At 41.0% G+C, this 26,242-nt stretch overlaps 1 protein-coding gene across 2 annotated transcripts; it reads right to left on the bottom strand.

Moving 5' to 3' along the window:
* rfx4 (regulatory factor X, 4) lies at positions 1–24,395 on the bottom strand. 2 transcript variants are annotated; one of them, XM_023801963.2, is made up of 18 exons: positions 24,179–24,395; positions 21,091–21,177; positions 20,416–20,476; positions 16,627–16,750; positions 14,032–14,093; positions 13,513–13,726; positions 12,904–12,981; positions 12,259–12,422; positions 11,323–11,423; positions 11,075–11,133; positions 10,249–10,393; positions 8,189–8,283; positions 7,449–7,566; positions 6,169–6,288; positions 5,214–5,372; positions 4,615–4,777; positions 4,209–4,347; positions 1–1,509 (listed from the first exon to the last, which is right to left on the bottom strand). In XM_023801963.2, exons 1-18 carry the CDS (start codon positions 24,219–24,221, stop codon positions 1,237–1,239), a joined length of 2,205 nt encoding a protein of 734 aa, XP_023657731.1. In that variant the 5' UTR covers positions 24,222–24,395; the 3' UTR covers positions 1–1,236. The 2 variants fall into 2 exon arrangements, with proteins under 2 accessions (XP_023657731.1, XP_023657732.1); XM_023801964.2 differs by having other exon boundaries at positions 4,615–4,738.
* Positions 24,396–26,242: the final 1,847 nt, after the last annotated feature.

Raw genomic sequence — 26,242 nt, 5'->3', positions numbered from 1 at the left:
TTGAAATGTTAAAACTATTGTTTTATTGTATCAGAGAATGTGACAAATAATTTATTTGAAGATGCATAGAAAAGCTGTATAATTTGATTGTAACAGTTTTTTTCTAAGCTTTAGATATTAAAACAAGAAATGAATACAATAGACATTTTAATTTTGTTTTTAAGTCCTTTATGTGGAAACAAATATACCAATATATATCAGTATAAACAATGACCGCCTTTTACCACTGAAGTTGTCCAGAGTGCTTTTATTTACAGAAAAAAGTGACTAGAGTTCTTAATGTTACATATTGATTTATTTTCCTTTTTATTCTTACCCATAGGGTAATAAGTCCAGAGGAGCTTTGAGTGCATTTTATGACACACAAATCTAAGTTAATCTTAAAATTCCTAACACTTTTAAAATATATAACAGCAAGGAAACACAGAGAACAAAACAAAAGAAAAAAAAACCAAAAGAAAAAAACAGCACAGCACAAAGTGACTGAAAACGTGTCTCTACAGTAAATACAGCAACAGAGACCTGTGATGCTGAACACAACACACGTTCAAAAAGGACAGCTTTGTTTCTGCGACCTGTTCGTAAAAACACAAAATATCAATCAAAAAACATGGTCGGCTAACTCCCTTTTGTTAAGTATTTGTTCCAGCCATAGAATTGTTTTTTGTTCGAGCTTTTTATCAAATGGCAGCCATATTGGTGAAGTTATCAAGCTGTTCTAGTGAGGCGTTGGGCCTCATATAGCCTGACGTGTAGTGATACCCTGCGAGGTGCCCCCCGGCACCAACGGCACCTGGCAAATACAACCAACGTTTCCGCAGCAAAATGAGGTCCACCAGAGAGCTAAAGGTAAAGGACGTCCTTTCATACGCTCTTGTGCACACATTGCCCCTTGGCAGTGAGTAGAAGAGATGGCGGTCCGGGGTAGCACCGGGGTAGGGCCCTGCTGTCAGTTCCTGCGCGGGATCTTCTCTTGAGGATGGCAAAAACTAAAAAGGCACAGCATGGAAATCGCGGTTGTCCTTTTGTGCTCCATGGCTCCGTGCCTCTCCCTTCTCCAGAGCGCCCAGAGCATCCTTCTCAGCTCCAGACGTCAAAGTCAGGCATACTCCGAAAAACGCTCATATCTGGGCCCTCCCTCATCCCCTCGATGTTACTCCCGTGTCGGAGGAGGAGGGAAAGACGGGCCTTGCGTCCTCCAGCAGAGCTGTGGGAAGCCCCCAGTCAACACGAGGCCTACTTGGCCCACCCCGTGGTGGCCTCGCCGTTGATGTAGGCGAAGCCCGGGAAGTGTTGCATGTGCTCGTACTCGGAGTTCCTGCGTGGCACCAGCGAGGAGTACACGTCCCCAGAGTGGCTGTAGCGTGAGGAGTGCATGGAGGAGCTGGAATAACAGCTGTTGGTTGGTGTGACATCCGGCCACCTGGGGGCCACCGGGGTGGGGTGCAGCCGCGGTGTACTGGTCATGAGGCAAGGCTCCATCCGGGACATCTGGCTGTTGAGCGAGTACTGCGGAAAGGGCAGGTACGTTCATTCATTAATGGCCACTCTCGTTAGAGGCAGATACAATAAGGTCTTGACGTTGCATTTAACAAGGCTCTCGTGTACAGTTTCTACTGCACTAGCGCCCACAGATAACACAAACAGCAGAACGAGCAGTACAACCATGGATGAAATGACTGAATATGAGACTGTTAGCACATTACTCTGTGTAACATGCTTAATCCCTTGAATGATTATCTCTGGGTCTGAATGTGGGTAGTGACAAGTTTAACCCATAGTGGTGTAGATTACAAAGCAGTAAGGTGTAACACTATGAAATGGTTATCGCGTAATTGGGCATTGGTCAAAACATCACAAAAGTCTTGTCCATTGAGAATCAGCCATAAAGAATATGGCCACACCACGTTCAGACTATCTGCAAATTGATTAATAAGATTCACTCGATCATAGTGGAACGGCAGCACATGTGCTGAAGCAATGGAAGCTTTGCATGCAATTAATAAATGACATCATAGTTTGTCTATCCATAATTTGGTGAAGGAATTCTCGCTTCCTTTTCAGCATACAGAAAACTGATGAAGTGACCCGTCAGTAGAATTTATGTTGCCATGGGCGACAGATAAATAACAGTCCTGAGACATGACCGGCCAGAACTGCAGCTTAAAAAACATTAACGGAGTGTACCATTCCCTGTGTGTCATCTTCCTATCTTCCTGTTGAAAGATTCACTCTGATAAAAAAAATAAAAAATAGGGCCTTTGTCACGCCGTTTAAGTTTACTGTGGAGAAAAAGTGGAAGTTAAAGGCTATCTTAAGATTCTAAATTTATACAGATGACAGTTTGTGCTCTTATAAGGGATCGGAAAAGGGCCATTTGGGTCAGAGATCAGTTCGGTGGCTCAGGGGCCTCTTGTTCCAGAGCAGAGAAGGGACCATTCAGTGGGTCTGTTTTAGCCGTCACCCCTCGGCCTGTTCCGGGGCGGCGGGTTTGGTGGCATGGAGCAGCTGCTGAGCATGGAGGACAGGAGGCACAGTGCAGGACTTTCTGGATGAGGCCCAGTCACCTTTCGGAGGCCACATCCGCTCCCTCAGGAGGGTGACTCCCAAACACTGGGGCCCACAGATCCACTCTGGGCACAAAGGCAATGTTTTTTGGAGAGCTCTCGACTGAAAATTACCACTATTGGGGTCAACTCACACTCACTCTTACCCACTTTATCGGTTTTTTTTTTTCCACCCTTTTTCCATTCCCTCACTCTCCCCCTCCCCAGCTCTCCCTCATTCATCGCTATTCATTCTGCTGTCTTATGTTCTGATGCATTACAGCTATTTAACATCACAACAACAGCACAACATCTGGCATCCGTGCCCAAACCCGAGCGGGCCCAGTGCTGTAACTGCTTTGTTTCCTGATTACTAACACACTCAGTGCCGTTTCTTAAAGCTACAGCTCAATCGACATTGAAACACACTCGCAATATCCCGCCAATCGATCCGAAGCTGTAGCTCGACCGACAGACTCTATATTTGGGCTGGAGACTCGGCGGCATGTTACTGTCACGGACGGCCGCGAACAGGTACCCCTCCAAATGCTGGCAGCAGGAAGGTCGGCGCTGCCCCGCCGCAGGGCCCGGGGCCTGGCACAAAGGCCCCGCAGCAGCAGGCCCTCCACATTGTTCACACCCGAGGCACCATTTGCATGCTAATGAGGCCTAGCTTTGGTTAACTTCCGTATTAACATTCCTCCTCGATTTACTGCCCAGTGTAAAATTCAGCCCTCAAAAGCAAGTATGGAATTTACACTGCGCCACAAACAAGCTGTGAATAGCAAGCCGTGCCGTCCTTTCACTGGAGCCGCGCTTGGCGCCCAAAGATATCAGGGCGCCTTCTGCACATGAAGAACAAATCGCAAAAACAATTGGGTAAACAAGCTGTAATGTGGTACTCCATGTTCTTGGAGTTTGGATCCATGTTGCTTTCTTTTAACTCATTTACATTTACTGTCTATTTGTGGCTACTCTGTTTCATTTAAATATGAAGTCGTCTCTTTAAGAATTAGCTTAATATTAGTTTAATGTTTCTTTTTTCTGTAGTGTAATACCAAATAAAGGAGAACTACCTCCACTGCAATGATAAAGATTATGAAGATTAGTTTTCTCTATTTATATGTCATTCTTTCAAGTACTATTTTTATACACACATGTATACGTATACACACATATATATGTATTTACAACATAATGTATATAATATATATGTCATTATTTGAACACAACTGACAGTTCAGAGAAGTACATAAGAGAATACATTATCTGACTATAACCCAAATCCCTCTCTGACATACCTGCTTACTACTGCTTTCTGCAAAAAAGTGTAAAGTCTCGCATGAACACGTAGAACTATGTGGCCGAAGGGGGACCGACAAAACAATAATAGTAATAAACAGCAGAATACAAAACCTAACTATCCCTCTTTGTTCTTAATAAGCACTGACTGAAATCTCAAATTGCACCAATGACACTGCAGTCTGGTGACAATAGAGGCTGCTGGGAGAAACACCTCTTATCAGTCCAAGCTCAACTACATCAATAACCCTGCAGTTAAATTACACTGCCTGTAGAAACGATAGATAACAAAACACCAGCTATGATGTGTGTATAAGTCGTACATGTCCACCCCTCCAGGGGGCCTGGTGTGGGACTCACCTGTGAGCTGGTGCGGTGGTAGGCAGGGTAGTGAAGGGATGTGGTGATTCCAGGCTCGTGGGGCAAGGCAGGGTACTGGTTCTGGATGGGATGGTGGTGCTGGTTGGGGTAGCTGCCATAGTTGTAGCTACCTGTGTATCTGAAGGGTGGAAAAATGGAAGAGGTGAGACGCAAAGCCTATTATAGGAAGCCTTTGGACGGTTGTAATAGAAACTGGGTAAGTCAGTAACTGAAGTGAACGACAAGAGGCAGTTATATTAATATAAGAAAATCATCTGTTTAATTTAAGTAGAATAGAAGAAGGAAGGTGTATTGATGAGGATACATAGACTCAATGTTAAAGGGAGACAGGAGAGAGGTGATCTCAGGCCTAAGCCAATGAAGGACAAGAAAGAGAGGCACTTACCCATGCTCATCCCGGTGGGGGTAGACGGGCATCCGGTGGGGGGTTGAGGGTGGGGGCACAGTGCCACTGCGCATGCAAGCCAGCTGCTGGCTTCCCTCTGGGGGGGCGTTATCGGAGGTGGTCACTGTGTATGTAAGGGACCAGGTATATGACTGGATCGCTCCTACCAGGCACACATACGCAGAGAAACACAGGGGGATGATTGTAGAGCCAGACATCAACAATAACAACGGCCTTTCTGGAATATTTGTATAGTGAACGGCATGTGAAAGTTGTTCACATCAACTACCTTTTTTCCACAGTTCTTACACAACAAATGTGGAAAATTTTTAAATATCATGATGTGCCTTAAAGAATAAAATATCAGAACAGTTTTAATCATAATTAGCACAATATAATTTGCTTAAAAAAGTATATCCTCAATTAATGAATTTCCCATATGTAATATATATATTACATATGTTTATTGGGTTGTGTTCAGTAGAGTGATACTCCCCTAAGGTTGGGTTCGTTCAGGCGAGCACTGACTAACACACTGGGGTAATAAGGGATTTTGGAACCTCATCAAGCCAGCTGGGGAAGCCCATCCCAATTCTCACCTGTGCTTGCTGGGATACTGGGGTACTCGAGGGACTGAGGGGTCCCTGGGGAGTGGGCGGCTGGCACCCTGACGGCAACCACAGACTTCGAGGGAGAGAAGGACCTCGGGGACACGGAAGGGGGCGTGGCTACCGGTGGCATCACATGGTCTCCCCGGTCTGCGGAATAAAGCGCAGCTTTAGCTATCACCCTGTGAGTAAGTCCTTCATGTGGGCTTCCCAAATCCATTTCCTGTTTTATGCATGTCATATGCTGTGAGAATATCTATTGTATTTTCATATTCTTTTGGAACATATTTTGCTAACTGAGATCTTTAAAAAAAAAATTTAAAAGCCAGTATTTTCACCCAGTTCTTGAAAATTGAATAATATCATACCTGAATATAATACTAATAGCACTATTACTACTACTATTATTATTATTATTATTATTATTATTAATATTAATAATAATAATCATTATGATAATGCATTTGATTTATATAGTGCTTTTCAAAGGCCAAGATGATAGCAATAAAAGCAAGAGAAACACACACATAACTAGAGGGATCGAGAAACCTTGAGAGAACAGAAAGGATTTAAGACAAAATTTGAATACTGGGATATATGTAATTCTTTCCACAATGATATTTTGAAACAGTTTTTTATATTAGTAATCTTGTAAAATAGAATCTTTCAGGCAAGGAATTGTTACTGGATCTATCTGTGCATACCCTACCTCACATTTTTCAAGAGCATTTTTTTCTGCCCACTGTATTGTACTGGTCATTATAAGAAAAATAAAAAAAATCAGGTGACTACTGGTATTAAAGGAGATGGATCTTCCCTCTGTATAATCTTAATAAAAAACTGAGACTGGGTTTTTATGAATAAAGCTTACCAGCCTTTTATCCATGAATGGTTCTACAACAGTGGCTCTCATAGGTGTCAATCACAGATGAAGGCCAAGTATTACCTGTGCTTCCCTCCCCTTTCATGGCCCTCATCAGCTCATTGGCCCTCTCCTGGCAGTGTAGGCACTCCAGCAGGTATAGGACATAGTCATCAAACATGAGGTGGATCAGGTGGAAGGACCCTGCACAGAGGAGGGAGGAGCTGTGAGCTTCCGGTTTTCCTGACTGGTCACAATTCCTGGGGCTTTTGGGATAATACAATACACATTACTCAGTACGGAAGTTTCTGGCCAAACCGCTGAAGGTGATTGTCATGTCCATTCCTTAAATAAAATCATCATCGTCCATTTAGTTTTAATCATGTTTATAGACCGCAGGGCAGATTCCGTGATGACTCATCCAAAGTTGCTGAACGTACTCAAAAGAACGGATTTTCCCTTTCCACTCTGTCTCTAAAAATAGGATGCACCACATTTTGCGCCGGCACAGAAGAGCATGTGAAAGAAGCAGTGTGGGGAAAAAGAGGGGCGTGATACAATGCCGATATTGTAACTGTCACTCCGCTGCACACGTCCATCATAAACAAGGGCGACCATTCAGACGGCCGCATGGTTGTAAAATGCGAAAGAAGCATGGATCGTTTGAGGGAGGAAGGAAAGGACTTTGTTAATTAGCCGTTTCGGGTATCGGGAGCCGCTCTATCAAAACAGTACGACCAGCTGTGTCTTTTATAGTCGCGGGCCAGTCGGGAAGGGGGGGGGGTTCTTTTGTATGGCTCAGTTTCTTTCATTTAGTCTGTCATGCATGGCCGCGAGACGACACCCATGACCGGGCCTGGCTGTCACCTCTCTGCTGGGCCTGCTGTCTGTTGCAGGTCCAAACCCGGACTGACACCCGGGACGAGGGCAGGATGACACATATTACAAGAGCAGTTAATAGCACAGTATTTTCACACCTCTGCTGTTATCGCTAGTATTTTATACTTATGTATCTATGTTGTACAGTGTGTCTTTCTGCTGCTGTAGATCATTGGAATTTCCTGTGAAATAAATACTTCTATCTATCTATCCTTCTGACCGGACATCTATCCATCCATCCATTTCTCAGGAGGATATCCTGAACCCCCAAGAACATCCATCCACTCACACCCAGCATCCTACGTGTCACGGCATCAAAGGACCAGTGAATAAAAGAACTGTGATGGATATGCAAAGGAAGTGGGTTTGTTTTCATAAACCTCCTAAATTAAAGATTGTAGCCAGTGCACAGGGCAGGACATGGCATGAACCATTTTTTTTAAATGTAGGAATTATACACTACAGATGAAAATAAGATGAGTTACCGAAACTGGGGGCGCTGTGAAGAGTCATGTCCCGGATAACTCTAGTCCCGAAACAGGACCACATGAGCAGGAACTGCTGTGCCACTTTTTTCAAGCATCCAGACCTCTTCCCCGCCATCTAAACAGATCATTTCCATAAGAAAAGGGAGAGGGAAAAAAAACATTAACCCCTTGGAAGTCCGGGTGGGGGGTTTAAGCTTCAGGACGAAACATATCAACAAGTCAACTATTTAATTTGCCCTCAGGGAACCACCCTCCTATTGATCTATTGTGTGCTAAGTCAGGCTGGTTTCCATAGTGACCGAGTTTTACAAGTCCATATCTGGTGGATGGTGAAAGAGAATGGGGTTTATAAAGACATCATTTACAACAAGGGCAACAATACATCCGCACCAATATACTGTATTAATTTTACATATTATTTTTATATTCGATAAATATGTAATCTTATAACATTCAATTCTTGTTTTATTGGTGGTGACTTTTTAGAGTAAATTGCAATTTTTGTCGAAGTTATATTCAAGTTCAAATAAAAAAAAAAAAACATTATTGATTCGATTTATGTAATATTTTGAGTCATATTTGGAATATTTAATATTATTTTTGCAAATACTTATAAACAAGTCATTTGTATAATTAAAAGAAGGAATCATTGCAACGGCTAATATATGTATATCCCAGATACCATCGATGAAAGCCCAGCCTGTTTCTTCCTGAATTCTTAGGTAAGATGATCTGACCTTCACCACACAGCGATCCACCATGGAGTCCAGCCACTCGATGTATGACTCGATGGGCGACTGCTCCTCCAGGAGGCGGTCAAACTCCTGGTACACTGGGAAGCAGGAGAAAAAGCAGGGGAAAGCTTAATCGTCTGGCTGTGGTCACTGCAGGACACCTCAAATCATTCCTTTCATGTGTACTATTTTGTGACGAGTGAGATTCTCTGTTTCTTGCAACATAATGTTTCACGAAATAATATAACAACAGAAAAACGTAATACATAAAATTTAACCTTATTTTCCTTAACTTAAAAATAATAACGAATAACGGAATCACTTTATGAAGGTAACATGTCTCTTGTGGCTCACAACATTTGCTAAATGCTTTTTATCAACGCAACACTGCATTAATATCAGAGGACAAAACTGTTTTAACAACAAAAAACATTTTTGAATTTTTGAACTTTGACCCCATCAATCATGCCAGTGGGCGTGTGCTGAAGTGAGTCTGAGATGCTCTCTAGGGTGTCGGAAAGCAGCATAAATTTGCTTAACCTTTCAGTCACATGCACTAAGGCTTGATTTTCTTGGTCGTGGGAATCTCCGCACAATGGCTGACGCCAACAGAATTTATTCTGGGGGGCGTGAAGACGGATCGAGATTCTTCTTCTACATTAGTGTCGGGGGGGCGGGGGGGGGGGATCCATAAACTATCACAAATAATCAACTTGGAATGAAGCATAGAACAACTGTTCTACTTAGATCCAGAAAGGGGCATCAGTACTTAGTCATTCGTCTGAAGTGAGGGTGCATGGAAGATAAACAAAAATCCTTGCAGCCTTAACCATGTGGTTCAGCACAGCAGGCTGTCTGGATTTATGTTGTTTTACCGGGCAGTATATTCTTGTCATAGGTGCTGATCTGATCTCAGACCACTTTCTGGTGCTATAACAGCTACCAAGGCTCCTAGGTTCCACATTACAAATTACAACATAAGACAGCTCAGGATAATACTCATAGCACGTTCCCTGCCTGGTGTTAAAGCTGGAGACCTTCCAGCCCAAGGAGACAGGCTCCTGGCCTGAGTTATAAAAGAACCACTGGCCCCACTATAAATCAGACCTAACGGATCTCTCAAAACCACGACATCTCCATCACAATGAGATTAGCATGCTAACAACAAGAAAGCAAGGACATAATTAGCATAAAAGCAACAGCAAAACATTTGCACTTCCATTTCCTGCCCTCTCAACACAACCGTTGATCCTCTAAAACAGTGTTTCCCACTCCGGTCCTTGGGGACCCACAGATGGGTCACGTTTTTGCTCCCTCCCAGTTCCCTGCCAGATAGTCCACATTTTTTTGGTCCTCACCGGGAGCTGGGAGGGAGCAAAAACATGGACTGTCTGCGGGTCCCCAAGGATCAGATTCAGAAACACTGGTCTAAAGCAGAAATTCTGCTCCTGCCAGTTCATCTGTTCAATCATCATTAAAGCCTCTAATCTAACAGTATCTGCCATGTACTCAAGTATCATTAATGTTTTACTACGAATGACTCAGATCTCTGTTGCACTTTTAGACCTTAGGTATATTATTTCCTTGTTACTGGCCTGTTAGGGTGCTTTTCCATCGCACCAGGTGCCAAAAGTACGGTACTTCAAGGTGTTGGTTTTCCACTGGTATAAAAACTAGTACCGGCGTTGAATGACATCACAACTGAAGGCGGGGTATTTTGTGCTGAATTTGAAAAATGGCTGCAGTATATTATAGGGCTCAACGGTGTGCAATATTGATTATTCAATCCAAATCAAACCCTCAGCAAATATTAGAATCAGAATGAAGGACCTGGAGTGAAACAGAAGCATCAACTGGAAAATGGAAAATGGTTGTGACATGAACCTCTAATAATATCATTATTACAAAGATTTATGATAAAAGGATGTAGACCTGATGTACATACATGCAGGAGCTCTAGTGCGGGCAGATTTGGAATGAAGCATAGAAATGTTACTCAATGACAGAACAACTGAGCAATGTAATGCGATGTTGCTGTAGGACTTTATGGGGTAGCTACTCACACTGTACAATGAGCTTGCGGTGCTCCTCCCGTGAGTCCTCCATCGTGTACAGCGTCTGTTTGGTGATGCTGCTCAGGTCCACGTTCCTCCAGTCCTCCAGCATTTGGAAAGTGATGTCCGCACTGTGGATTACAGTTCGGGAGGCCTTGGTAAACAAAATAGAATAACCATTTAGGGGTTCAACTTTGCACATATGCACATGGTAGCAGAGCAAAAAATACAGTTTGCCGCATTAAACAGTGATTAATATCATGGTATCCACTTTGCATCATTCATGTGTCAACACTCTGCCAAATATGGAGTAAATTCTCCCTGTGGCATAAGTTCAACCATGTTCTGTATGATCCTGTATAATAGACAACTATTCCTAATTTAGCGACCAAGTTCTGTTCCAACAACCAGGTCGTTAAGCGAAATGGTCAATTAGGCGTGATCATGTCGAACTTATGGCTTTACATTGTAGTTCCATACTCAGTTTCTATTATCCTTCATGTACATATGACGCAGATTTTTCTCACTCAGCATGCGACCTTGTCAGACATGCGAAATGTGGTCAGAAATTAATTTTTTATTGCCATCATATTTGCAAATGGTTACTAGCTGAGGAAGCTGCTAACTGAGAGTGGGATTATAGATCCAATCAACAGACATGTTATGATGTTGTTTTCTTAAAGAATTGGTTTGTTGTGATTGACAATACAAATTATGTCAAAGTTAAGAATACGCTGTTTCAAGTATGTGATTAAAACATTAAAAACATACTCCTATTAAAAGTTACCACATAACTGAAATCTTTAACACTTGCAGAAAAGTCAAAAAATCCTACCTGACAAAGGTGGTTTAATGATGTCTGTCGTCTCAGAATTTGTGAAAATCTTCTAGATACTTTGAAGAGAACAAAAAAAACTTTATTCATTTGCTGGTGTTTTTAAATATTTTTCCTAAATACTTTATAGCTTTTACTTTTCTTTGAAAAAGTTTTTTTTGCAGAGCCCTGCTGTATAATATTTTTTGCATTCATGGTAAGGCAGTCAAATGGATTTAGGACCAGCTCATTGACTGACAGGTACCTACACTCAAACTTGATATTCCTCAAGTTCTCCGGCAGGTCATGAAGTGCCACTTTCAGCCATTCGTCAAGCTGTTTTGCAAACTTGCGAATCACTTGCGTCAAGCTAAAGAGAAGAAAGGTCATTTAATTTTTCTTTTTTGTGCAAGCAAAACCATTTAAAGTCTATGAAAAAAATCAGATGGGTTACCCTACAAGAGTAACACAAACAGCTGTATTTGTGTATATTTTGTACAATCTGGCAAGTTTTCTAAAAAAATGTAATGATGTTCCTTCTCTCTCAGCTTTTCTTTATATGAGTATACTCATATTGAAAAAGATGTGAATGGACATTGATGGAGACAACCATTTGGATCTTCTAGCTTCCTAGATTTCAACTTTTCAGCTTGCGCATTTAATGAAGACCTGGCCCAGGGATTAATTTCCAAGGAAAAGCTCTTAAAATGTTGCAGTTTTGAATAAAATCATTTACATGACTTTTTGAGCTATTGTGATTTGGTGTAAAAAGTACATACAGCGCATAATCCGGACGTTAGTAGTGCCATACATTTAGATGCAACCGCAAAACAAGACAAGGTGAAAATGAAATACTACATTCTCATCAATCCATGTTCAATAATCACTTATCCAGCACAGTCGCCTAGAGCTTGTCCCGGGAGGCACAGGGCAACAATCACCCTGGCCAGGATTCTTTCCCATTACCGGGCACTCACACACATACACACAGCGGGCAATTTAGATACGCCAATTACCCTGACCATATGGTTCTCGAATGTGTGGGAGGAGATACTGAGAGAAGATCTCAGCTCCACACAATGAAGTAGAGGTAGGATCTGAACTAACAGGCCTGGTGGTATGAGGCTACACTTAATTTAACCAAAATATAATTTTAAGGGCTGACATAAGTAGTGTTGTGGTTGAAGAACACTGGTCTGACCTACCTGTCAGGTAGGGCTTGCAGGACGGTGGGCATCAGCACCCCAGAGATGGCCTTGTAGAGGATACAGTCGCAAACACCCACAATGTTGACTACGGTGGAGGTGCCCAGAACAGGGAGCATGTGGGGGGGCATGCCCTGCCAGAAATGCAGGAGGAAGCTCTGCACCTGCACAACCATGGGAGGCATTGGGAGGGGTCATGTGACTCAACCCTTTAAAGTCCTCTGTGATACATACAAACGGTCATGGAGCATGAAGTCCAAGGATACAGAGATGTTTCTGATACTCAACATAATTATGGCTTGATCTCAAGGGCGTTGGCGTCCTTCTAAACAACAAGGCACTCCCACAATACTGCCAGGGACAAGTCCCTATAATCCATACCCAACTTTAATCCCTTGCTTGATCTCTAACTTCAGCTCTTTTCTATATCTAGGTACTCACAACATACTATCACTGCTGACAATTGCTAGTGTCTTCTATGCTGTCATAGCCCAGTCTAGGGCAATAAATTTTCATTTTAGCATCTAGGCTTTTCCATGATTCTTTTAGGTTCAAGCTTGACAATAATAAACTCAAGAACCGCTAAAGTCAAATGTGGGCAACATTTGTCTTGGGTACACAATGGGCATTTAAAACTACACCCACCTCATCAAAGTTTGCTCGTATAACTGTGTCCAGGATTCTCTGACAGTGAGTCCTGTACATCATAATAAATGTAGAAACCTACAGAAAATGAGCACAGGATTAATGTTTCTAAAACAGCAGAACAGAAAAGGTGGAGAAATGCATTTTTTCCATGCATTTCTCTAAAGAGGTTTATGATGCCACTTGAGGCTCTGGTTCTCAAATAAAGCTTCTTGCCAGAATTGCATAAACACTTGCTTGGACAATGAGAAACATGCAACTAGATCATGCAATGCAACTGTATTTATAAATATACATGAGAATCCTACATGCATATAGTATAAATGTGATTATTAATATATCTGTAATGTAGGCAGGACAGAAGGACATCCTTCTAGGGTATGCAGGTTATACCATCCTTCCCACTTTCCAACAGACACCCTAACCATGGGCTTTGTGCACTAGATTTTATTATCCAGAACGGATTGAAAGGAGTGGGCTGGCACCGACACATAAATCCCAAAGGTCCGGCTTTCGGTCCAAAAGCCACTGGGATTCCGGGGCAGATAATAAGGGGCGCGGGAGAGAAGGGAGTGGGGGGGGCAGATGGACTTTTAGAGGTCTGTTTACCTTCTCCTCTGGCAGGCTGGTGGGCAGATTTAGGTCTTTGACATTTGGGAAGTCTGGCAGGAGTGTCCCCAGTTTGGAGCGCGGTGAATACGCCACTGTCTGCTTGGTGACCTCCTTCTTGCCCGTCTCGTTCACCCAGGCCGCCCCTTTCTTGGAGTACATCACGTCGTAGTACTGGGAGCTCTCCTTCACCGCGATGCCGTAGTAGTGGTATCTGATTGGTTTGGTCAGCAGAACGTAGCACTAGGGTTGAGCAATCTGGGTACGCCGGTTATCGTTTCATTGTTAACAGCCATAGATGTGACATACGTGATTTTAAAAAATTCTAGCGGAGTAATAGTGTGCAGATAATCAGAAGTAATGCATTGTGGGAGGAGAAAATGTAATGATGAGTACAGTTTTTAGGGTACATTCATAAAATTCTCCCCCTCCAGCTAACAGAATTAATTTCAATAGCTAAAATTCTTAATTTCCCTGTATTTATGACAAGATGCAGAATACGATAAGTCACACACTTACTTCGACTGGCCCCTGGTCCCCAGCCTCCTTGTCGTTAAATTAGGAAACTGTTGCCGTATTATCTGTGCAAATCAGAGGCGAAGAGATCAGTAATGCTCCTTGGGTTGCTCACATTGGTAACATGACAGAGCGTAACATTCCTTTAAAACCGGGTGGGTCACATAGGCAAAAGCCTATGATTTGCATGTCACCTCCAACTTCTTCTTACACAGAGTTCTTTAGAGTATAAATCAGAATCAAAGTCTTCATAAATGTTTTTTCTTTACATAACACATAACATATTATTTATAAAGAGCTTAGCAACTCTCACACAAAGAATTATAATCATGTGAGTGTTTGTGCGTGTGTGTGTATATATATATATATATATATATATATATATATGCACAAACACTCACACAGCTTGTTGATGATAATGTCTGTCTTACACACTTGTCATGCAGTTACACCATGCCCCTTCTGGCCTACTGCTTAATCACATGTAGCAAAGGTCACTGTTGTGACCAGTGTTCTACAACGAGGATTTGCTAGCAGCTTCTGGAGTGCGTGTGCCTTGGGAAATAAGGGTAAGAGTGTGTGCCCTGGATCAAGAGGCCGGTGAAAGCTGTGTCACAGCACTGTGCTTGACATGAGTCAAAGAGAGTCAAAAAGCCACTGTGAGGCATGCGTTTTTTTTTTTTTTAAGCTTTGGAAATATAATTTTCCTCCCCCCCCGTTTTCTTTATAAAAATGTTGGCATCTCTTCTTCCCTCCCTCCCTCCCTCTCTCTCTCTCTCTCTCTCTCCCTCCCTCTCTCTCACTCTCTCTCTCATTTCATGATGTTGGCTGAGATTCTCTGAGCTTCGGTTCCTGGTGCAAAACTTTAGCAAACAGTCAAGCTCTCCTTTGTGCCGGATGAAAAAAGGGGCGAGCTGTGAAGTTTCTGTCCGGCTGCTTGATAAATGAGCAGACAGGGAGGCAACCTTGGCTCTTTTTGTCCCAAATCAATGAAGCTTTCCTAAAGGACGCCCCATGCTGCTCCAGCCACTGATCTAACATTCCGCAACATCTAGCCCTTCCAAATTCCCTTTAATTACACATTAATCCAGGCCCCTCTCTTTTTCAATATCCTCCGACAGGAGCTCGGTGGGGGGAAGGGTACGCTGGGGTAGAGGGTGGACCGGGGTCCCTTCAGAGTGGTGGGAACAGAAGCGAACCGTACTCAAAGGTTATATGGCCTGTCTGATGTCTTTAGGCAGGAACATCTCTACAGGCTTCCACAGGTAGCCTGGAGCCCTCGTTCAAGGTCCAGCACTAGGCTGGTAATACCTTCATTTCATGTTTTGGATGGTATAAAAAGTCCAACTATGCAATCAGATTTGAAAAGCAGTGAAATCTCTATATTACATATGAATATCTGTTATCTTCCACAGACGATTATCAATACTTAATGTTGCCCAGAGTTTTTATTAATCTATACACGTTCTAGGCTTCAGTCATGCGACATTAACTGAAATGAAAGTCATCTAAAATATTGTCTTATGCATCAAAACATGCACCTTCCAAACAATTCCTTAGGAGAAGGCTCACAGGGGTATTACACATTGTAAAGTCTATTTCATTCTGGTTGCAACTCCTACATCAAAATTCTGACTAGCTCTAACAATACTGCTGAAAAACAAGAATAATTCTCGCTGTTATGTAAAGCCACGCATGCCAGAGGCTGATCTCAATCGGATGGGCTTCAGGGCAAAAGGCTAAATAAAGTATGGCGTGTTCCCCCGAGGACGGCGACCTCTTGTTCTTATTTAAACACCATGTCTGCTGTTTGGTCTCTAGCACGACCCAGTCCAGAATCTTAAGCGTTCATAGGTTTGATCTCATTTATTCAAAGAACTGACATCAGCATTACTTATTAAGGCCTGTCAAGCACACAGGAAATGTACATTTCATTATACTGGCTATTGAAATGGCTCTAATTGTGGATCTCCAGTTAATAGCACCCAGAATAAGATCCATATACAACATATCCGTCTCAGTTTTATTTTTAAAAATGCTTTCGATTAATAGAGTATTTATCCTCAATGGACCAGAGTACACTGTCAAAGACAAATTTATGCATATATAAAAATTACATATATTAAAAAAACAATCAAGCAGGTGCATCCTAATGGTGTTATATCAATGTGGTAGTCAAATTATTTATTATAAACTTGATGTTACCGTTCACTACAAATTCTCCATGCGACGCCATTAAGTGTTTTTAATACAGAGACAATTGCTGCATTAGCCACAATGAACCAGTTTCCCAAAACCAGCAAGTTAAATAATTAAACAGTGGTAGTAATAATAATAATTCCAGTGCATCTCCTGTACATGTTAAGTGTTTGCATCACTCCGGTGGACTTTTTTGTTGTTATTCTGAATTGCCTGCTGTACTATTCATGTTCTATTGATTTTGCACTGTGGTCTACAGAAAGCACTCAAATAAGAGTTTCAATGTACAATTAAGAGCCAATGAGCAGCAGGTATGGAGGTGACAGAAACACCGTGAAGTTTCCTTTTTCCTCTCTTTCTCTGGAGGTCGCTCCTGTGCCCACTCTGCATGCGCCTCACCTTCCCAAAGCTGGCGGCGTTCACCGGCTGTGTGTCGTGCTTCTCGCTGAAGTCCAGGTAGTGCATGTACAGTGCACTACGGGGGATGCACACCCCCTCCGCCATCTCGTAGTTTTCCTCCAACCTGTGAAGGACATCAGCTCATCAGTCCAGGTTGACATCATCCACTCAGAACAGCAGGAATGGATGCCCATTCCTGTCTTCTATTCACAGCCCCCAGATCAAATGGAAATAAACACAAGTAACATAGACCATTATTAATCCATTTTTAATCTGATTAACGGATATAGATACCCAGTGTTTAGGGTCTTATGATTAGGGTTACTCTTAAATAGTAAATGCTTGAAAAAACATCACAAAAATGGGGAAAGCAAGTAATTTCTAGATAAATACAGAAAGATATTATGCATAAGGTTCTCAGACTCTGAGTATGATTTGTTAAATGTATTGTTAACTGATCTGTAATATTCACCGATCTCCATCATTTAAGAGCTCAAAAATCATCCAGCACAAAATCACATAGTTACTGAATATCAAGCAGCAGCAGAAAAAAATGGACAACATAATTGTTTAATTGAGCATTTTTCCACAATTATGGTGCGAATGATACAGACTGATGTGGCCATTTAATTTTGCAGTCGCTCATATGACAGACATATGACCTACAGATATTTCATTAAAGGTATACATGAAAATGATTCTGTAATATTCATATTACCACAATGTAAATGACTACAAAAAAAACTATTAATCCAGAGATCGCAAAAATCACATTCAAAATGCCAGATTCTGAAGAGTGCGTTTTATTTCACTGTATTAGCAATGGGACATTCATTTAAGTTAATATGTGTTATAATTGATTTTATGTAATTCGTTCTTTATTGAATAAACGTTTATCTCCGTGGCGTGGAAATGTTAAAAAAAATGCACGCTGTCACGACACCTTGTATACATTCGCAGCGTGAAACCGTTGATTTTAAATTACTGACATTAACTTGTTAACACCTAGTAATCACGGTGCTAACAGCTGGAACTGGTGGAGCTACTGAAATATCATAACGTTGCCCAAACTCATAACTGAAGACACCAGCAACATACAGACAAAAAAAGGAAAAGATTTTTCATAATTAATATAGGCTACTCGATAGCATAAACCTATTTCTTAAAGTGCACTGACAAAAATTAAAGGTGCCCTCCTTACAGAAAGGACACTGTTCTTCCGTCCTTGGATGAAAAGAACGTCTTTTATCCTTCGTTGTAACATTTTTACGCAAATTAGTAAAATTTGCAGACAATTATATTACTTTTAAACGCTATAATATGAATTATATGTCCGTTATGCACAGACTGTTCCATTACTATTCTTGTACAGCAGCCTACCGAATTAAGAAACTCCTGTACACACGTGCACTTACTTTATAAAAAAGATCTTCAGTGAAAGCAGAAAGATGGTTTCTAAAGTGAGATAAACACAAAAAGCGGATGTTTCCTTAAATATATTAATGTGTTCAGAGTATTGCTTTTTCAGCTGCTGTAAAACGAGGACGTCCTAATTTTTAACGTACTGTAGTAAATTTTAAGACATTAAAGCAGAATACAACATTTCCTGGTGATTCGCTGCAAGTGTGCTAAATGTTCATCTCGCTGCTATGCTGTGCAGTTGACACAATCGAGGAACTGTGAAAACAACATTCCCGAATTAGACAAATCTCGTGCAGACTGGTATACGTGTAAGATTTTCCTTCATCGACTGGGCAATCTCAGACGCCACCAAAATTCCTCGGTGAAACTGCCACGTGAAACTTAATGGAATTGCAATAAACATTAAAAGTCTTATTATTTCAATATTTTCGTTGAAATATTTTGTTGTTGCGTTATACACTGTTAAACACTTAAATGTGTAAATTACAATTATATATATATATAGGCCTATATATAAAAAAATTGTACAATTATTCCCCCTATTTATGCCGTGACAATGATGTTATTATACAGTACAAAAAGGTAGCCTAATCGTCAATTCTTTTGACGCGTTAAACCAATTAATTGTATTGACATTTAAAACGTAGTTCTCATTGTCAGAGACAATCCTTGAAGATGTTCAATTAATTTGCAAAACGACTGTTTGGAAGTTATACGAAATTGCCGGCGAGTTAACTGTTCGCCGTTGGCCTATTGCAAGCTAACTTATAGGAAGAGGAGGCCTTGGGTCGCTGTTTTGATTTTACACGCGTTTATGTGCTTCCATGCGCACCTAATGCGCTATTAGAAACCTAGTTAAGCGATAACTGTGATCAGGAAAAAAATCCTACTGACTTCTAAATTCGCAAACAACTGCTTCTGTTGCTCGATTTATACGTATGTATACGTGCGTATATGTATATATATATACGCACACACACACACACACACACACCAATGAAGAAAAATAAAAAGGTCACTTTTAAAGTGCAAAAAATTTCCCACACCATAATGTAGCCTACTTCATCACATTGTTGAATTCAACATTGATAAAGTGTTTGGAGGTTAGTGATTTAAATATTTTTCCCGAATTAATTAAGGATTTTGTTAGCTGTACATACGCCTTGCTTATTACATTAATAATAATAATTGATACTTTTATAACATAAAGATTTGGAAAAGTGATTTGGTCTTTCCATGAAGGTCACGGTTACTTGCAGACGTAAACACGCAGTTTACTGTTTATCGATAAATTCAAATCTGTTGGGGAAAAAATGACCCATGACTTCTTATTTTTGGTTTTATTTTTGAAATTCGACACTAATTCATTTTTCTTGTTCGGAACTGAAGGGTACTTTGACTAACATTAACTCCCTAACCCCACCACAAATCCACGCAAGTAGATTATTATTGTAACACATCCTCGTGGTGATGCTATGAAAAACATCCTTGCGTTATATTCGCAGAAGTTATCAGATTCTCATGTGTTTTATGTCTTCTGCAGTGTTATATCGTTTGGTATGTCGTAAAAGAAATGCCTATATAGTTGTCTGTAGGCCTATATAAAATAAGAATTTACACGCGATTATTATTAACACATCCAGTTTTTATGGTCATATGTATAAACAACCTATTTTTAAACCTTATTGTTGAATCTAATTTAGCTGTTTTATCTTTTCTACTGTGAGAAAATTACTTTAAAATAATTATTAATGACTGAAATTATAAGAACAGCCGTGCCAGGTTTCCTGTTAATATGCATGTCTATTTTATAATTTTATAAAAGTCAATTGTACACATAAAAACAATCAGATAAATCAGAAATAAGGAAAAATAAACAAAACATTGATGTCTCTTTCTTAAAACATGACTGCCCCCTTACATATTGTAACAACCTTTATGTGATTGACGTTTTAAGTGATTTCATGTAAAGTCTGAGATTCAAACCCACAACGTTCAGGTTCAGAGATCGGCTCTCTTGCCACTCCCCGATTCCCAAGAGGCCGCCCCAGTCATTAGTCGCCTCGTCCAACATAGATGTTGCGCAGGGAATGCTCATGTAACGTCTGTATGATGAGCACTTGCTTTAAAATGTCTTGTACAATCCCACAAGCCAACATGTTTGATTTGTGTTGATGTCTTGATCACACAGCCAGAAGCGCTGTGGCGAACTGCATTAATAATTCGTAAAATGGACCGTTCGGTCGTTTTGCTGCTATTAATCGCAGCAGGAAATGGGAATAGATATTGACATTATATAGTCATATGGAAACACTTCCTTTTTGCAAGCAAAATTAGCACTGAAGGTTTAGTAAACTAGGAACTTACCATTGTAAAGTAGCTGGTGTTGAGTGGGACTTGGATGCTCTGTTATTTTCTTTTTCTTCGTCTGTTTAAACACAGAGATGAAAAGACACATTAGCAATTTACTCTGTTTATATTTTATGAGTACTTTCTATGTTATCCGTGTATTTGCTATATATATATATATATATATATATATATATATATATATTTAGGCCTACTAAATACACCCAGTGTAAAAGTTTGGTACACACTCCAGACACACTGCAAGTAATCGTAATTATAGTGATTTAATACAAACTTATACGTGTTTATATATTGTTTCTCTACGCGATCTTGTATTGCGTAAGCGTTCGAAGATGGGTGGTATTTATTTTTTAGAATTCAGTCAGAAAATTATTACTAAGTGTTATAATTTTAATTGCAGATAATGTATTCTAATCACAAAAAGTAGGCTATAATATCAAAAGATGTTAAGGAAGGAAGTTTTCTTGGGTTTACAATAGACGTCTAAGACGAAACAGGCTCTACTTTGTTCTCTTATTAATCTATTAAAAATATTGTCTTATAAATATAAATATACCATATTCTCAGCATCGATAGGTTAAATTCGCCAGCATGAAATGTTTTAGTCCAAATGTGTATGTATTTATCTTTGTATATAAGACGATGCTTTCAAAAGCAATTATCCCTCCTTACTTTCATCATTTGTCATGTTCCCCAGGGAATTGTGGCTGGAGTACCGTTTACTTTCGCTTTCGATGAGACATCTTTCAATCCAGCTCTCTGCGAAAAGACAAGATTTGAGAATGACAGATGTCGTAGTCGACGACAGGGTAACTACTGTGTGCTGTTTTGTCAGTGCAGTAGCTCTGTGTGCGACGTGAGTAAATTCATGATCTTGGCACAAGGATCAAGCGAGACAAATAGACAAATTATACATTAACATACCCTATCCACTGCATTCCAGTTACGTAATGGACTATTAGAATTATTAAGGTCATCAAGTTATATATATATATATATATATATATATATATATATATATACACACACACACACACACACACACGCACACACACACACACCCACACACTCACATACACATAGTATAACCAATAAAATAGTGAAATAATAATATGGGTAATTACAGAGAATAGCAACTTGAAAAAAATGATTTGGAAGGATATCAGGGTCCTGGACTAACTAATATAACACAATGATAATTTAAAAACCATGCTAAATTATATGCTAAATTATATGCAAGTATTCTATCCGTCTATTTAAAAATTTCGTTTTAATTTGATTTTTTCTTATATTCAGATACACAACTGCAGAAATTCTCAGTGATTGCCATTTTGTAATAGCCTAATGCAACAAGTGCTAATTGTTATGTTGGCACTATTTTTAGTTTTAAAGAAAAATGTTCAACAGCAAGTTTGCAACACTGCAATTAACACTTCTATATTCTTTCATTCGGATCATAAATGTGACAATAAGTGATTGTATGGTCTTCTGACCAGCCGGGCTTCTGTTTGAAATGTTTTCACCTAGAGCCGCAGGAATCCTTTATTGTTCTTGGAGGGACATGCTCAGTTGGGCTAGTGCGCAACCCAAACCAGCTTTATGACAGAGCCCCTTTTGTTACTTTCTAATTTCGAGTAAGAATTGCCCCCACTGGTGTCCTTTCGAGGAGCAGAAACACTAACATATAATATTTTGCTTGTCCTTCTAGATCGTGTTGCTCCTACTGACCATGACAACAATCGCCATGGCAGCTGTCGTCACGAATGGCTGTTGGCACGGCAACAGGTCCCGTTACATCAGAAGGGGGAGTTGTGAACAAAACTTTTAGTAAAGTTTACTTCAGTATATAAACATAATTCACGTATACTGGTATATTGTGTGGGTTTTGCAAAGAAAAGCTCATCTTTTTGTAAGATGACTTTACTTTGAAAAAGTACTTTAAACGCTACACTGTCCCTCAAAACTGAATAAAGTTAAGATCTGCGAATTCTAACATTTGAAATTCTTTCACGTTAAATATGCTCATGCTAGAGACTCTAAATAAAATTTCGTCGACTTTTTTATGCGAATTTCTGGTTATATTTATTAATTCAGTAGTCCACTATTTGATCGTCTCCAAAGTATTATTATGAGAAAAGATGAATAGGCACCTGTCCTTATATGAATGGCCATTAGGACGGAGTGTAAAATATGGTGTAAAATATAAGAAGCAAAATAAGCACGCGTAATGGTGATTATATTAATTTTCTAACCATCTCACTTATATATTCTCATATGTTCATATATTAACTGACAACCCTCTTAACCTCATTTAATCAATAATTGAACGCAAAGTTCCGTTACTTTTACTTTTGATGCTATTGCTAGTTTCACTGGCGTTGATCATTCTGTTGCGATTTTGTTTTTGATAAATAACGCATACTTAAAAAATTGAGTTGCATCACCATTAACAACATTTCTCCTATTATTTTTATTCTTGCAAAAATACTTTGCCTTTATATGGATAATGTAAGCTATATATAGTGCATATTTGATTTACATATATGCGTACTTGTTGCATTCATTAATAAATAAATCACATTGTAATAGTTATTTTTGTACATAAACAATATTCACAAATCTTCATGAACGTATTTTGCTGCAGGTTGTTTCTTAATACTACTGACAGGTAAATGCTCTGCAGAAATAAGGCTAAAATGGATTTCTGTTGGGGCTGTGAACCGTCGGGTTTCCGTAGCCTAACTGAAAGACGGCAAGCATGGAGTTAAAGCAGAGCTCAAAATAATTGGATTAAGTTCAATTTAATGGTGGAATTGAATTAAGGTTCCATATTAAAACTTACTTGAGTTAATTTAAAATAATTACCAAATATAAATTAGACAAGTAAAAACTATTTTTGGCACCTTGCCGACACAGGGATGAGTAAATGTCTTGCGCAACTAACTGTTTAGTAAAACTGCCTGTTGACAATCAGTTTAAAAGTAATCAATTCCCCGTGTTTTCCCCATTGCTATATTTATAAAAAAAAAAATTAAACGCCACAAATGTACTCTAAAGACAACGAGAAAGAGTTTTGCATTGCGTGTTTCTACTTCAGGAAGGAAAAAAAACTTACTACCAAGTAGCATACATGCAAGTATATATAGTTTTGCTCCGAAGCAGTTAAGGCTCATTTTTAAAAAAGAAGACGACTTATTCCATTGTTAAAACTTTCCGGCAAAGTGCCATCACTGTCCGGGCAACAGTAGCTGGTGCGTAGCTAAGTTGTTTACCGGCAGGTGCACAATAAATAAAAGCACCAATGGATTTCCTTTTGCCTTTACAGTTAAAAATTTCTAACTAAAAATGCATTTGACCAAAAAAACTTTAAATCCCACTAAGCTTTCTCAGAAACATAAAAACTTTTAAGACAATAATAATATCTCAAGCAGAGGTCAGTTTTCACTCCAAGCAGAAAATGAATCGTTATCTACAACATCGGAGAGGGGAGCAACATTTCACAGAACATCAAGGTTCACTTCATAACTTCATACGTCTTCAGGAAACAGAATTCAACAGAACTGGACTGCCAACACACTGCAATACGCTTCCCAGAACCTCTCCAATCATGGTTAGAAACCAACATGACATAGATTAGAAGGGGAGGAAAGAAAACGTAGTGAGAGGCAGAACAGTGAAGGCTTCTGTGGGCCCACTGTGGCTCTCTCTATCAGCCCGGCACCCCAAGCATCCTGCACGGTCACAGCAACGTTGGACCAACCTGTGGAATCCATGTCCGGCTCCTCCAGCAACCCACAATGCATTCTCTTCCCATCAACGGCACGCAGGTCCCTGGAGAAAAGCGGCTCCGTATTCCCCCTTCTGCGCGCGTCCCCCCTTCTGTCGCTGCTGCAGCTCCGCGACCGCTGCCTGTTTGTTGGGGATGTGCGGGATCTGAGGTCTCGCCGAGGGGGGAGACTCCAGAAGTCCAAAAAAGGGGGTGGGTTGGGATGGGGTGGCTGGTGGTGGGGGGGGTGTGGTGGTGAGGGGGGGGGGGGGGTTAGCAAGACCCGTCAAAATGTTTGCTGATGTTTCATGGGAAAGGGGCTGATTTTATAGGAGCCCTGATGAGGGACATGTCATTGATAGGCTGGGCAGGCTAATGAATGACTACGAGTCAGATGGGGATGTGGCAGCGCTGACTGGAAGCCCATTGTGGGCCTGTTTTGAATAAGAAAAGCTCCCTCCCCAGAAAAAAAGAGGCTTAGATCTACGCAATCCAGGCACTGTGGCCTCCCCGTCTTCCATTATAGCATTTAATACGTTTTTATACAACCCCCCAACCCCCACTTGCCCCCCAACCCCCACACTTTCTCCCAACATCCCCCCCCCCCCAGCATGTTATTTAAAGTCCCAGAGCACTGGCCCCATTTGCCCACACCCCCGAAACCTCTGAGACAGTTATGGGCTCCACTTTTTCGGGCTGCTCTCACAAACGCTCTGCTGCCAGATCCGAGAACGGCGGACGCCTTCTGGGGGAGGCAGGGGAAGCCCTGCCATTCCTGATGGCAACCCCTCCCCAGTGCGCAAAGAAGGAGTATCGTCTGGTCTGGGGACTCAAGACAGATGTAATCAAAGCCAGGCCTCGGTCAGCCCCCAAACATGCCTTGCTTGCCGGCCGTTCCCTTCCCGAGCCCCGAGTAGGCCAAAGGTGTCTCCTCACGTTCAAGCAGCCTTATTTCGCAGAGACGCGCAGAGGAGCGCCAGCCACAAAAGGGGAAGCAGAAGTGCAAAGGCAGCCAGCGGAGAGGCGGCCCAGCTCCCTGGTGAAGGGAAAGCTGTGATTAGCATATGAATGGAGCAGCAGGGGAGAGGGAGAAAGGGGGATTATGGCTGAATCACTCCAAGTGTGGAAGGCGGCAGCAGCGGCAGCTCTGACCCGCCTCCCGCGGGAGGAACGGCGCAAACGGGAATGCTACTCGGCCATCGTCCTCGGGAATGCGTGCGGGTTCGAGAGCGCCTCCTTGGCTCGGGCGGAGAGGGGGTCAGAGGAGTGGGATGAGCACCAGGAGAAGCCCGTCGCAGGGGATGCGCATGCACTCAGAGCTGCATGTGGACAGCGATCCAGCTCTCACGCAAAATATCTCCCGACGTGCGTTTTTTGGCATTGAGGGATCTGAGGATCAGCTCCAGGGCCTCCGTGCGCCTCTGGGCCAGCCGCCATTGGACGGTTAGCTCCTCCCCTGACCACCAATCATCAGGCCCAATAGAGAAACTCACACTTTCGTAATCACATTACTGCTAAGACACACTGTTTGATGAAGTAGATTATGGTTTTAAAACTTCTTAATTTGTCACACTGTTCATGCGCAATTGGGTGCAGATAAACATTTACAAAATTGCTTAAATGTCAAAAATACATCAATAATATTCTTTTTATTGATATATATATATATATATATATATATATATATATATATATATATCAATGTTTTATAATATGTAACTGGGACAAATACAGGGCCAGATATAGATACTAGATTTTTTTCTCTCTTATATTTACAATGTCTTTATGAAGAAGTCATCTGTAAAATTGGAAAAAAAAATTGTGCTCTGGTGTCACAATAAAGAGAAATAAAAGTAACATGACCGTAAGTAAATGGGAAGTAACAAGCAGGGGCGTAGAACTTGGGTGAAACATGTACCCCCCGATATTTAATTTAGATTCATTCATCCCCCGATAAAGACCTTTGTATTTACATTATTAAGTAGTGCCCCCCATTGGTAACAAGCATTGGAAAGTTAGGTTGCAACACTGATGTCATTATCTGCATCTTCATCCCAA

Source organism: Paramormyrops kingsleyae, chromosome 3 (genome assembly GCF_048594095.1).
Source record: "Paramormyrops kingsleyae isolate MSU_618 chromosome 3, PKINGS_0.4, whole genome shotgun sequence".
NCBI classification, from domain to species: domain Eukaryota; kingdom Metazoa; phylum Chordata; class Actinopteri; order Osteoglossiformes; family Mormyridae; genus Paramormyrops; species Paramormyrops kingsleyae.
Note: the sequence above shows the minus strand (reverse complement) of the source record. Positions and strands in the feature narration are given on the sequence as shown.